Source organism: Somniosus microcephalus, chromosome 11 (genome assembly GCF_052327205.1).
Source record: "Somniosus microcephalus isolate GS21.2 chromosome 11, FLI_Smic_1.0, whole genome shotgun sequence".
In the NCBI taxonomy this organism is placed as follows: Eukaryota; Metazoa; Chordata; class Chondrichthyes; order Squaliformes; family Somniosidae; genus Somniosus; species Somniosus microcephalus.
The window spans coordinates 39,100,390-39,115,608 of record NC_140997.1 but is presented as its reverse complement, the minus strand read 5'-3'; the positions used below and the strand labels follow the sequence as shown (position 1 = coordinate 39,115,608).

Sequence of the window (15,219 nt, the reverse complement as noted above, 5' to 3'; positions counted from 1 at the left end):
TCACACACTTACCTCTCCACACTTGCACTGATCACTCACCTGCACACCGGACATTTCGGCCCCTCCGACCCCCGCATACCCACGGCTCGTCTCGCTGACCCTGGTGAGGTTCGGAGCCGTCGGGAAGCCCACACTTTAGGGCTCAAAATAGGGATTAGCCAAAAAACTGCCTGTTAACTACCTGTTAACAGGCAGTTAATTGGCACTAATCCCCTTCCCGCCTCGAGGAGATGGGACCCGGCGTGGGTCAGGTACCCGCCTCCTGGGAAGATGGCACGGAGGCGGGTTGGGGGCAGAATAGGTACCCGCTCCCAGATTCTACCATTTTCCCGGCAGTCCTGCCTCCATACCCGCCTCCCCAGGGCTAAGAAATCGCCCCCGAGTACGTGAAATGGTGGCTCTAACCATGTTATACCTGAACTGAGAGTGCTGAAATAGTTCTCCAGCATCTCTACCCTAATCAACACAAAATTCACAAAAATAGCTCATAAAAGAATGTACACTTTTCAAAGTCATTTAGGAATGTGACATAAATTGCTACCGACCATTAATTCAACTAACTGCAGCTCACTGCCCTTACTCTCGACACACTGATGAAGACCTTGCTGCACAATCCACTCACTAACGGATGATCCATTCCAAAGAGCCCTGCCCTCTGAGACTTCCTGACAATTCCCTGGGTGGATATTGTTACAATTTATTCTTGTTTAACAGACGGTTCATTTATTATGCAACGTCAAGGGCAATTTCTAAAGGGCATTTCCTGCCACATAGAAGGATATGCAAACAGCTCTTACACTAGCTTAGTTCAGCGTTCTATGATAGAGGGAAACATATTGTATTGAGGTAATTAATGGCACAGTCATGGCGTTTGTTGCGGGGGGGGGTTGTCACACTGTAAAAATGATAATACAGCTGCGGAAGAAAGAGAGGAATGAAAGAAAGGAGAGAAAGAAAGCAAGCTCTGGGTCTGCTCCACCATCAGTGCAGCGGGAACCCCCTAATGTCCTTCAGGGAAGGAAACCAGTCATCCTTACCCAGTCTGGTCTATGTGCCTCCAGTCCCACACCAACGTAGTTGACTCTCAATTGCCTTCCCGAAGTGGTTTAGCAAGCCACTCAGTTGTATCAGGGCAACTAGGGGTGGGCAATAAATGCCAGCCTTCGCCGTCGTGCCCACATCCTGAGCATGAATTCAAACAAAACCACCATGATAAAGTGAGCTCCTTCTCAATCTTTAATACCCGACAGTACGTCGACTGAATCATCGCAAATGGTCCGTTTTTGTGAGCTGCAAAATAGAGTCAAATTATTTTGTTTCAGTTGCAGGGTGTTGGAAATAGGAAGATTCACGGGCAAGTCATCACTCGCAGATTATCTAAGCAGTCCCCCGTCTAGAGATCATACATTTCAACCTAGAAAACTAGTATCAGGTGACTGGCGACAGTGGGTATTGAAGAGATAAATCTGGAACGGTACTTCAAATTAAATGGTGATAATAGGACAAGAGAGCACAATGACTGAGGTCGGGGCGTTCTTCTTCAGAGTGTCATTTGGATAAGGCATTGAACCAAATCCTTATCTGCCTATTCAAGTAAAACAATGACTTGCATTTCTATGGCACCTTTTACAATGTCACAACGTCCCAAAGCATCTCACAGCCGATGAAGTACTTTTCCAAGAAATAACAACAGAAAATGCTGGAAAAACTCAGCAGGCCAGGCAACATCCGTGGAGAGAGAAATAGAGTCAAAGTTTCAGGTCGAAACCCTTCATCAGGACTGAGAGAAAACACAGGAAATGAAACAGATTATAAGGCCAGTTTGGGGGCTGGGAAATGGGGATGAAAGAACAAAAGAGAAGTGAAGAGACATTAAGAGGTATTCAAAACGAGACGAGATGGTGATAGGACTAGTGGAGAGACAAAAGACTTCTCTTTTGTTCTTTCACCCCATTTCCCAGCCCCCAAGCTGGCCTTTTAATCTGTTTCATTTCCTGTGTTTTTTCAGTCCTGACGAAGGGTTTCGACCTGAAACGTTGACTTTATTTCTCTCTCCACGGATGTTGCCTGGCCTGCTGAGTTTTTCCAGCATTTTCTGTTGTTATTTCGGATTTCCAGCATCTGCAGTATTTTGCTAAAGTACTTTTCAAGTGTAGTCACTGTTGTAATGTAGCAAACGAGGCAGCCAATCTGTGCACAGCAAGCTCCCACAGACAGCAATGAGGTAATGACCAGATAATCTGTTACTTGAGGGATAAATATTGGTCAGGACACTGGGCAGAACTCCCTCCTCTTCTTCGAAATAGTGCCATGGGGTCTTTCACGTCCATCTGGAAGGGCAGACAGGGCCTCAGTTTAACGTCTCATCCAAAAGATGGCACCTCTGATACAGCAGTGTCAGCCTAGATTTTGTGCTCAAGTCTCTGGAGTGGGATTTGACCCAACAACCATTCTGACTCAGAGGCAAGAGAGTGCTACCTACTCACTGAGCCACGGCTGAACTTAAAAGATCCCATGGCATTATTCAAATGAGAGCCGAGGGTTCTTGGCCAATGTTCCTCCTTCAACCCATACCACCAAAACAGGTGAATATTCATCTGATTTACTGTTTGTGGGAACTTGCTATGCCACAAATGGCCGTTGCCTTTGCCTACCTGACAACAGTGCCTGCAATTCTAAAGTAATTAAAGAAGCTCTTTGAGATGGCCTGAGGATGAGATACAGCAAATGCAAATTCTATCTTCATTAATTATTGCTTCAAAGGCTGGCAGTGCTACTTACTGGCTTTGAACTGCAAATTTCAAAGATTCGAAAACAATCCAACAGAAATATGATGGGAAAGTGTCAAAGCATTTTCATATTCAGCTTAACGAGAGTTACAGCACAATTCCAGTTTTTTTTCCACACTCAAGGCTGCTATCAAACTCCTTAGCCACGAGTTTAACTGCCCCTGCCTGCTGGAAACCTGATGCGATTTGAACGCACATTCTCTGGATTATTTGTCCAGCCTCTGAATTACTCGTCCAGTAACATAACCATTACACTACCGTACCCCAGACACCAGTCTAAGAGTTGTAGCTACCAGTTTGAGTTGTAGCTACCAGTCTATGAGTTGAAGGTGACAGTTTATGAGTTGAAGATGACAGTCTTTGAGTTCTGTCTATTATATGCTGACTGCAGTTACATTGTGCTAATACATTGAAAAACCTTGCAAGCACACCACTTGGGATGGATCTAGATTATTCTGCCATAGTCAACATCAGGATGGCATAAAAGAGATCCTAGACTGCATATTTGGTGCCTGCTTGATGAAAATATCAAGGCAGCATAACAAGGACATTGGTTGCACTCCTTTATTTGCTTCCTAGCTATAGATGAGCAAAAGGGAGACCACTACAAGGTGAAGCACACACCTGTGTTCACATTGGTTGGACGTAATCTAACAGAAATGCTTTATCTACTTGTCAGAATCCTGCAGCAGATTGAATTGGGGATGCCCTTGAATTGTAACCTAAAGACAACAGTCACTGGAGATTGAGTGTGATTGAATGTAGCACATCATTCAGTGGCATTTCAAGGAGTGCTTCAGTTTAATCCACTCACTCAGAACAACATGTTTCTCCACAGGTGGGTTTCTCACGGTCATGAAGCTTTACATTTTTATATCTTAGATGACAGTGCAGGGCGTCTAGTGCTGACCCAGTGGTGAGTAAGAAAAAAAAGAAAGTCTTGCATTTCTACAGCTCCTTTCACGACCTCAGGACATCTTAAAGCACTTTAAGGCCAATAAAGTGCAGTCACTGTTGTAATGTAGGAAATGCGCCAGCCAATTTACGCACAGCAAGGTCCCACAAATAGCAATGTGATAATGACCAGATCATCTGTTTTAAGTGGACCTTAGTGTTAGGGGGGATTAAATACGTGGGGTTACGGGGATAGGGCTTGTGTGGGATGGCTGTCGGTGTAGGGACCGGGTGCTAGGGTTTGGATGATCAGCCATGATCTCGTTGAATGGCGGAGCAGGCTCGAAGGGCCGAATGGCCTACTCCTGCTCCTATGTTTCTATGTAAGTGGTGTCGGTTGAGTGATAAATATTGCCCAGGACACCGGGGAGAACTCTCCCGCTCTTCTTCTTCAAATAGTGCCATGGGATCTTTATGTCCACCTGAGAGGGCTGACAGGGCCTCAGTTTAATGTCTCATCCGAAAGACGGCACCTCCGACAGTGCAGCACTCCCTCAGTACTGCAATGAAGTTTCAGCCTACATTATGTGCTCAAGTCCTGGAGTGGGCCTTGAACCAACAACCTTCTGACTCAGAAGCAGAAGTACTACCACTCAGCCACAGCTGACACCATGAGAAACTATATAAGCAGTAGGATGCAAGTCAGAGTGAATTGTGATCAAACTTTACAGGGTTCTGGTCAGATGGCACCTTCAGTACTGTGCCCAGTCCTGGTTGCCAAGAAACAAGGGAAACATTCAAGCACTAAAGACAAAGAAAGTCAGAGTGCAGAGAAGAGCCACAAGTCTACTGCCAAGTGCCAGGGGTCTGAGTTATGACAAAAGACTGGAGAGATATAGGCTGTTGGGCCTAGAAAGGAGGCATCTCTGCGGAGATCTTATAGTATATAAAAGAGTTAAGAAATTGGAAAAGGTACATCCAGAAAAATCACCCATAAAGTAGGAATGTCATGGTTAAATCGGGACATTTGAGTGGCACAGTGAAAAAGTCAACCCAGCAAGGTAACAGAATATACTTACCAGAATCAAAGCTAAACATGGACGCTCCAATATCATTATTGACTGATGATTCTATCTGTCTATCTACATAAAATGCATTAAGAATTTTAATATTCACGGAGACATTGTAAGGACTGTGTTCTCTTAATTTTCCAATCAAAAAATTAGGGCTGGATTTTGCCAATGGGGTGCTTTTGGAGGCGGGGCTCCCACTTGTCGGGTTTTAATCCCGCCTCCATCGACTTCTGGCCAACCCATGCTATTTTGCCTTGATTGACCTTGTTAAGCCCGCCCAGCGGGATTAGCAGGCCAATTAAGGGGAAGTCAGTTACAGAGAACGTCAACGTTTGACGTTTCATCTTGTCATCGTTTGACAGCTTTATGAAGCTGTAAAACACTGACATTCTATGTTGTTTGATGAGTTCTTGTATTCAAGACTCATCAAACCTCTTTCGTGAGCAGAAATTAGATGGTTGTTGCATCGGAGAATGCGGCAGCCATCTGTCATCTCTGCCGGTGAGGTGCGAGACTCTCCGCATCCCCAACGTTTGAAGCCTGCAGGAAGAAACAAAGTAAGTAAACATTTTCTATCACTTTCCACTCACCTCACATACTTACCTCTCCACACTTGCACCCATCACTTACCTTCACAGCGCATTTTTGCACCCCTCCGACCCCCTCCGACCCACTGCTCGCCTCGCTGACCCTGGCGGAGTTCGCAGCCTTCGGCAAGCCCACACTCGTGTGGGTAAAATGGGGATAATCCTCTTTCTGCCTGTTAACTACCTGTTAACAGGCAGTTAAGTGGCTGTAATCCCCTTCCCGCCTCCAGGAGATGGGACCCGGCACGGGTCGGCTACCCGCCTCCTGGCAAGATGGCACGGAGGCGGGTTGGGGGCAGGATTGGCACCCGCCCCCAGATTCTGACATTTTTCCGACAGTTCCGCCTCCAAACCCGCCTCCCCAAGGCTGGCAAGATCACGCCCTTAGTTTTTAAAATTCTTTTATTAAAAAAAGACTCTGATGCTACAGACCAGCACTGTGTTCTCTGAGAATCCAGTCCGCACTTTGCATGAGATGGGTTTAGTTTGAGTGTTGATGTATTTATACTGTGTTTTCATTTTTAAGGTTCTGGCCAATGATGAAGCAGCCTGATTGCAGAGATGGCTGCAGACTCTGATCTGTCATCTTGCACTTCCTGGCAATTCTTAAGACCTTGAAGTGTTTCATCAAAGGCAGACAAGAATTGACTGTCACACAAATTACTAGTTACTCTGGGAAAAATGAATAAAATTAGCCCCGAGGTTGCACAAAAATGCACCGATTTTCCTCTCTCGTTGTTGAGCTTTGCTTGTTGTTTTCCACAGATCTCTGGCTTTAAAGCATACGTAACATTTGTGATATTAAGGAGGAGAGGGAATAGAAAAGAGGCACAAACCATTGCAGGAGCCCAGCAACGAGCAGCAAACAGAGGGGAGGTGATTTAAAGACAAAAGAAAAGCAAACAGAATTGTATTTAACACAAACAGCAATGTGATAATGACCAGATAATCCGTTTTAGTGACGTTGGTTGAGGAATAAATATTGGCCCAGGAGAACTCCCCTACTCTTCATCAGAATAGTGCCGTAGGATCTTTTCCATTCACCTGAGAGGGCAGACGGGGCCTCGGTTTAATGTCTCATCCAACAGTACTCCAGCATATTCACCCATCTTCCCATCTCTACTATTCCACCCAGCCTTCTGCCCTCCAGACAACACTTAACCCCACCCTGACCCAACAGCAAGACGCCAGAAGTGAGCTCTGATCTCTTGTACCATGTCCTTCGTTGCAAATATGCAACATCATTACCTTGCTGCCTTGGCAATGATGTGACTCGGGTTGATGCCATGTTTAATTAGCCTTGTAAGGCTGCGTCCTGCAGTGCACAGATATATTTCAGCAGTGATTATGAGTTATGAATAGAAGGAGCTCGTAACTCACAAACATCACAGAAAGTCTCAAGCTACGATGATGCTGTTCCACAAGAGCGAGGAGCTCTAAAAAACTGGCAATACCAATGAATCAGTCTCCCGTTACAACCTCAAAGCAGAACTGTATGCAGTTGAACTTCTTGCACAATCTAACATGTGACAATGGGAGACATCTGGACATTGGCTGGCATCTCTCAAATCTCTCATGTTCCCATATGTTATGCTTTAAAGCTAGAACATTTCAATCAATCAATCAATTATGTGAGGGCTTTGCTTCAGTCATGTCACGATTGAGGAATGAGATCGCTGTCTCATTACTAAATCCCTACTCCTTACTAATGACATTGAATTCATTGTCAGCCATGTACCATGATTGTACTTGGCATTTGACCCATTAACTTGCACCTGCACAGTCCCACACAATTATAAATCCTCCTCATGCACGAAAACTGTCCATATTAGAGGTGGAGAGTCAGCATTTTACAGGCACTGCACGTTTGCGGCTGAAGATCAGCACTGCTCTTGGACTCCTGCCTCCGCCCCACTCTGTGACTCCTTCCTCCTGTTGCTACTCCAGTTTTGCTCTATACTGCCCACTGTGTCAGGGACTGTCACAAGACCAGGAGATCCTGCGCCACTGTGAATAAGGGGAGTGGGTCAGTGTCAGTGGAGGAGAGAATGTGTATGAACGGGGTGAGGGAGGGGGTTGGAGATGAAGAGAGTGCCTTAACAGTAGGGATTGGAGGGAGAGTATCTCCGTGAATGGGGCACAGGTGGTGAAGAAGAATGGATCTGAGCAATCAAGTAAGAGGGGGAAGAGAGTGTCTGTGTGAATGGGATGGAGGTGGAGAGGAAGAATGGATCAGGTTAAATGACAGTGTTAAACCATACCGCTGAGGCGACTGACCAAATTTAATCCTCGCTCTGCAACACTGCTCAGAAAATTTGCAAAGGATGATGAAAGATAAAGGAGAGAGGGGGTGGGGAGGAAATTCCAGAGCTTAGGACCTAGGCAGCTGACGGCACGGCCGCTGATGGTGGTGTGAGGGAAAGGGGGAGATGGACAAGAGGCCAGAGTTGGAGGAGCGTAGAGTGCTCGGAGGGTTGTAGGGCTGGAGGAGGTAACATAGTAAACTTATAGCTACACTTTCACAGTATGCTATTCCTCATTGTATGGGGAAGCTGGTCACAACATCCCCTTTAAAATAGTACGAGTTTGGCATTATACAACACTGGCTTCTAACTTTTGCAATCATCGACTGAATCACATTAAGGTGTTAAATGCAAGGCGTCAAAGATAACTCAGCTGGGCGGCAGTGAATTCTTCCACAAGTGTGAAATAGCACATCTCACGCTGTGCAAAGCAAAGACTATGGGCCCTGAACTAGCCGCGCCTCTAGCCAAGCTGTTCCAGTACAGCTACAACACTGGTATCTATCCGACAATGTGGAAAATTGCCCAGGTAAATCCTGTCCACAAATGCAGGACAAATCCAATCCGGCCAATTACCGCCCCATCAGTCTACTCTCAATCATCAGCAAACTAATGGAAGATGTCGTCGACAGTGCTATCTAGCGGCACTTACTCACCAATAACCTGCTCACTGATGCTCAGTTTGATTCCGCCAGGACCACTCGGCTCCAGACCTCATTACAGCCTTGGTCCAAACATGGACAAAAGAGCTGAATTCCAGAGGTGAGGTGAGAGTGACTGCCCTTGACATCAAGGCAGCATTTGACCGAGTGTAGCACCAAGTAGCCCTAGTAAAATTGAAGTCAATGGAAATCGGGGGGAAAACGCTCCACTGGCTGGAGTCATACCTAGCACAAAGGAAGATGGCTGTGGTTGTTGGAGGTCAATCATCTCAGCCCCAGGACATCGCTGCAGGAGTTCCTCAGAGCAGTGTCCTAGGCCCAACCATCTTCAGCTGCTTCATCAATGACCTTCCCTCCAACATAAGGTCAGAAGTGGGGATATTCGCTGATGATTGCACAGTGTTCAGTTCCATTTGCGACTTCTCAGATAATGAAGCAGTCCATGCCCGAATGCAGCAAGACCTGGCTGACATTCAGGTTTTGGCTGGTAAGTGGCAAGTAACATTCGTGCCACACAAATGCCAGACAATAACCACCTCCAACAAGAGAGAGTCTAACCACCGCTCCTTGACATTCAACGGCATTACCATCACCGAATCCCCCACCATCAACATCCTGGGTGTCACCATTGACCAGAAACTTAACTGGACCAGCCACATAAATACTGTGGCTACAAGAGCAGATCAGAGGCTGGGTATTCTGCGGCATGTGTCTCACCTCCTGACTCCCCAAAGCCTTCCCACCATCAACAAGGCACAAGTAAGAAGTGTGATGGAATACTCTCCACTTGCCTGGATGAGTGCAGCTCCAACAACACTCAAGAAGCTCGACACCATCCAGGACAAAGAAGCCCGCTTGATTGACACCCCATCCACCATCTTAAACATTCACTCCCTCCACAACCGGCGTACCGTGGCTGCAGTGTTTACCATCTACAAGATGCACTGCAGCAACTCACTAAGGCTTCTTCGACAGCACCTCCCAAACCCGCGACCTCTACCACCTAGAAGGACAAGGGCAGCAGGCATATGAGAACATCACCACCTGCAAATTCCCCTCCAAGTCACACACCATCCTGACTTGGAAATATATCGTCGATCCTTCATCGTCGCTGGGTCAAAATCCTGGAACTCCCTCCCTAACAGCACTGTGAGAGTACCATCACCACACGGACTGCAGCGGTTCAGGAAGGCGGCTCACCACCACCTTCCCAAGTCAATTAGGGATGGGCAATAAATGCTGGCCTTGCCAGCGACACCCACATCCCTGGAACGATTAAAAAAAACATTCACACAGAATCCATTTTAACCATGGAGCCCCCCGCCGCCATCCCCACCCGAGGGGGAACTTGCTGATTTGCAGCAAAACCTCCCAAATAAATCCATGTATACAATTCAATGCAATCATCGTGTTCTTGCTTAATTCGCAGGGCCTCAAGGAAAAAATGGGCTTGCAAAAAATGTCAAGAACACCACGGGCAATAGATAAGTAAACGGCTCCTTTTGCACGAGAGGAAAAACTGTTAACTCCCACCAGAGCGGTTTTATTACATTGCGGTGATTGAGCCACTGAATCTCTGAGTTGATTCTAGAAGTCCACACTGCACTCGATAACTATTAAGGGACCAGTCACATATATGTGTACCATCAGCTCTGTTTTTCCATTTTGATGACTTATCACTTCACAGGGCAGAAAAAATCTCTCACTGCCACAGCTTAACTGACAATGTTAAACAGGAACAACCCTCGCACTGAAACTTTGCTCAGAAAATTTTGGGTTTGCGAAGGTGGCTGATAGATAAATATGAATTACAAACCCTTTCAGTGCACCATTTAATGCCCCAACCTTATCCTGATAGGAAAACTGATATGTAGTACCCAGTGTTATTGGCTGGAATTTTTTCCAGGTAGGCGGGAAACCCGGGAGGCCGGGTTTCCCGCAGGCCCTGCCAACTTAGTTGGCAGGACCTGATTTGCATCTGAGGCCTCAGATTCCCACCCGCAGCCAGCCAGATTGAGAGGCTGGCTGGCTGCGGCCGGGTAGGCCTGCAGATGCAGAGAGGGAGCGGAGGGGTTGGGGGGGTGGGGATGTCGGGGATCGGTCAGGGATCGGCAGGGGAGGATCATCAATCGCTGGGGGGGAAATGAGGGTCGTGGACCATCAGGGGGTGCGGTTGGAGGATCGGCAGCGGGTTGGGCTGGGGGGTCGGGGAGGGGTTGGTTTGGCGGAGAGAGAGTGAGGATTGGGGTCAGCCACCGGAGGATTGTGGCCAGCCTCAGCATCATCAGTGCGGGGCGGAGGCATCATGGTGGGGATCGGAGGTCTGGGGGTGGGGAGACCTGGGAAGGCGATCGGAGGCCTCGTGAGGGATTCTCCGATCGCAGGGTGTGGGATAGGCAGGGTCCCCAGATCCAGGAGGTAGGTATAAAGCCACTTACCTCCTGGATGCTGCAGTCCCCGCCTCGGTTTAACTGCCGGGTTTCACGAATTGTGTGAACCCCGTCCACAGGCAGTTAAATTCAAAATGGAGGTTTAAAAAAAAGAGGCTGCCAGCCTCATTATAATATTTAAATTGACATTCCACCCCCTGGGAGCGGGTTGGTCGCCCGCCCCCGTTAAAACTGGAGGTGGGATCAGGTCGGGAAATCCATTTTTAACACTTTAACCGCCCCCACGCTCCAAACCCACCCGTTTTCTAAGGGAAAAATTCCGGCCATTGTGCTGACACCTGCCTGCCAACTGTCCAAAATTCACTGCTTGTCCCTGTCAGTCTAAAGTAAAGCTCCTTAAAAATTATACTTTTAACTTCACATCTAGATAACCAAATGTTAAGAAATTGCACGATCTCACGTCAAGTGTGAATGCAGTCTCCTGTAACGTTCCCTTTATCACAACACTGAATAGAATGATTAGTACCAAACAAACTGAGCAACCAGCTCTCAAATCTCTCCCAATATCACACCTCCAGTCAAGCAAGCTTTTCCTATTCATTAACTTGGAAATAACTTGTCTTGATAGTAGCACAGCGCGTTACTCTTAAAAGTTTAAAGCTACCCCGTCCGCTATTTAGCGGCAGAGTGAATCCATTTATTTTGAATGGATTTAATCTTCAGTTAAGTTAGAAAAAGAATTTGATACACAAGTATTGTACAATAATATTTCTCAACATAAATTCCATGCTCACATTCTTCAATGCTTAAAATACTGAGTCTGCACTGTTAATTAAACAAACTGACCGTTCATTTTACCTTTGTTCTTGCAACAGGAATTGTTAATTTTTTTTCTCCTTTAGCAAGCTGGACGTTGGTTATATCCTGAGCAATAAATTGCCCCCGTACAGTGACAACCGTAAAACAGGTTTCTATGAAGACAATTCCTATCAAATAGCGCCATCCACTCCATAGGAGTCACAATTAACCAGAGTACCCCATAATATCATTCACTGGGTGCTGTTCGTACCTTACCCTAATAGCCACGAGGCTATGCACTAACCTGTTTGTTCCCCTCACTAGATGTAAAGCCCCACCTACCTGAATGTTGTCAAATGACGTTTTGTTAGTGACGTCATACAGCAGCAAGAGAGCTGTAAAGAGAAGGGAAATAGTTTATAAAATGAAGCTTTCACACCACTTATGATTAACTTCTAAGCCATACAAAAAAAATGTTTTGTCAGGCTGACTGGTTTAATTAAAAAATGAAACCAAGCACGGAAATTGTGGCAACATACAAATGTTATATATTGAATTAGTAAACATTAACATAAAGCTAATAGCAAAAATTCTGACAACTAAATAGGGGAGTGGGACTAATTGGATAGCTCTTTCAAAGAGCCAGCACAGGCACAGGCACAATGGGCTGAATGGCCTCCTTCTGTGCTGTAAGATTCTATTATTATAAGTCCCCGATTTTAACTCCAGGTGGATTCCCCGCTCAGGCCTGAGGTAAAATTACAGTCAGGTCTCAATGAGGCTATCAGGCCAAAGAAGGACCCTGTTGGCCCCAGGCGTGTGTCCTTGCTGCCTGCTCAGTAGAGCAGGTTAAAATTGCAGATGTTGCAATCATGGTGGCTTTTGAACAGGTAAGGGCCGGGGCGATTATAGCTCCCACCCACCAGGTTTCTGCTGCGTGAGTAGGGTTAAAATCGCCCCTAAATGTCTCCTATGGAAACTACGCTGAGCAACGGTATCATACAAATGTTTAAAGCTTTCTGTTTGCTACTTATCAGAGGTTTTAATCTATTTTCTTTAAATTGGTTCAAGTCTCAGTTAAATATGAATGAGCATACGAACAATGACCGACAAGAAAAAACCCTCTGGTCCAGCCAGCCCGTCCCACACAATTGTGATACCTCGGGCATCACAACATATAAACTCTCACCCCGCCCAAAACCATGGGATCTCCTGAACAGACAAAGACATTTGACACAAAAGCATAGCAATGTAACTTCTATACTCACATTCAATGTTTAAAATACCGAGTCCACACTTTATATATGTTAGATTTTATTTGCTTTTTAAGTTAGGGTGGCTGAACAATGAAAAAAGAAAGACTTGCATTTATATAGTGCTTTTCACGACTTCAGGATGTCCCAAAGCGCTTTACAGCCAGTGAAGTACTTTTTGAAGTGTAGTCACTGTTGTAATGTGGGAAACGCGGCAGCCAATTTGCGCACAGCAAGCTCCCACAAACAGCAATGTGATAATGCCCAGATAATCTGTTTTTTTAGTGATGTTGATTGAGGGATAAATATTGGCCAGGACACCGGGGAGAACTCCCCTGCTCTTCTTAAAATAGTGCCGTGGGATTTGGTGCAGCTGGAGGGAACTATAACAAGGACAGAACTCTCACATTCTGACCCAGGCGATTGGAAGACTTGAGAAATTGTACTGGGTACCAGACAGCAAGTCACAGATTTCCTAAAACTCAGAATTTAGAGCACATTCGGCCCAACTGGTCTATGCCAGTGTTTATGTCCCACACGAGCGTCCACCCACCTTACTTCATCTCACCACATGGACATATCCTTCTATTCTTTTCTCCCTCATGTACTTATCTAGTTTCCCCTTAAATGCATCTGTGCTATTCACCTCAACTACTCCCTGTGGTAGCGAGTTCCACATTCTCACCACTCTGTGTAAAGAAGTTTCTCTTGAATTCTTTATTGGATTTATTAGTGCCTATCTTATATTTACGACCCCAAGTTTTGGACGCTTATGTGCGGTTGGTTTGTCTGTCTGTCTGTGTGTCCGCTATACACTCAAAAGTTATAGAGCGTACCTACGCATATGTTATATCAAAAGAAAGCTGATGATCAGGGGAGTGTCATAGGCCGTATTTACTTTTTGGTCAGACAAAGATTGTTCGGACAGTATACAAAAAATGTTCAAAATTCCTCAAAAATCCGCTCATTAGCGGTTGACCAATCCTACCGCTCATTAGCGTTGAGTGACGTGATGGTTGACCAATTCGGGGGCGTTTCATGGCGTTTGTGGGCGGGGCCTAATCGTTCAAACTGCCGAGCGGGAGCTGAGCTGAGGTGAGTGGCAGCCATTAAACACCTGCCGGGCCTCAAGCTCAAAAAATGGTAATGGAGGTGAGGAAATTGTTGATTCATTAGTATTGACACATTAACCACTGGAGGCAATGCCAGAAATGATGCAGATGGGGATTAAATGATATGAAATATAGATTTGCAGCAAAAAAAAAGTTGGTTTTAAAAGAAAAAAAAATCATTGCAAAGGAGTGCATGATACACTAAGTTCGCGTTTAACGTTTTATGAGGCATTTTAAGATAACGGGATACCCAGCTGAACCCTGTAGGTAAGCTCTTTTTCTCAGGCCTCGAAGCCTCGGCCTCTCCTCGTCAGCCACGCCCGAGCTAGGCACCGCCCGTCCCGCTGGGCCCGATTCCAAACCCGCGGCCCGCGATCGCCGCCATCTTGGTAAAGGCTGGCGGGGCGGGACGGAGCCCAGCGTAGCCATCGCCGCCATCTTGATAAAGGCTGGCAGGGCGGGAACTCGGGCTTTCCCCCCCTCGGCCCGGTCCCGGGGCTCGGCTCCATTTGCGGCCGGGGACTCGCCTTTCCCCCCCTCGGCCTGGTCCCGGGGCTCGGCTCCATTTGCGGCCGGGGACCCGGCCTTTCCCCCCCTCGGCCTGGTCCCAGGGCTCGGCTCCATTTGCGCCCGCGGGCCGGGGACTCGGCCTTTCCCCCCCTCGGCCCGGTCCCGGGGCTCAGCTCCGTTGGCAGCCGCGGGCCGGGGACTCGGCCTTTCCCCCCTTCGGCCCGGTCCCGGGGCTCGGCTCAGTGTCCAGGCCTGAGGCGCTAGGGAGGGAGAGGGGAGGGAGGGAAAGGGGAGGAAAGGACAGAGAGGCAAGCAGGGAGAGACAGGGGGAGGGAGAGGGGGAGGAGGGAGAGAGGCAGGGAGAGGAGAGGAGAGAGGGAGAGGGGGAGGGGGGGAGGAGAGGGAGAGGGGGAGAGGGAGAGAGGGAGAGGGGAGAGGGAGAGGGGAGAGGGGGAGAGGGAGAGGGAGAGAGAGGGGAGGGAGGGGAGGGAGGAGAGGAGCGGGGAGGGAGGGGGAGAGGGGAGAGAGAGCGGGGAGGGAGGGGGAGCGAGAGAGGGGGAGGGAGGGGGAGCGAGAGAGGGGAGAGACAGGGGCAGGGTGAGAGGGGCAGGGAGAGAGAGGGGGAGGGAGAGAGAGAGTGGAAAGGGAGGGAAAAGAGTGAGGGGGTGGGAGAGGGAGGGAGAGCTCGCCTTCTTCCTTCCTTCCTTCGCAGGGGTCCATCGGGCCAGGCCTGAGGCGCTCCTTCCCCCCCTCTCTCTCTCCAGGCTAATCCCGAACTAAATCCAGCAGTCTCTCTCTCTCTCTCTCTTCCCCCCCCCGTCTCTCTCTTCTCCCCCCAGTCTCTCTCT

General features: G+C 47.6%; 1 protein-coding gene across 3 annotated transcripts in view; it reads right to left on the bottom strand.

The window, feature by feature from the left end:
- LOC147110492 (ras-related protein Rab-26-like) overlaps nt 1-15,219 on the bottom strand; it is a 494,956-nt gene that overhangs the window by 161,216 nt on the left and 318,521 nt on the right. For all 3 annotated transcript variants that reach the window (XM_086000511.1, XM_086000510.1, XM_086000512.1), the window contains one exon: nt 11,839-11,891. In XM_086000511.1, coding sequence (XP_085856637.1) covers nt 11,839-11,891 — 53 coding nt within the window. The remainder of the gene's footprint in view (nt 1-11,838; nt 11,892-15,219) is intronic.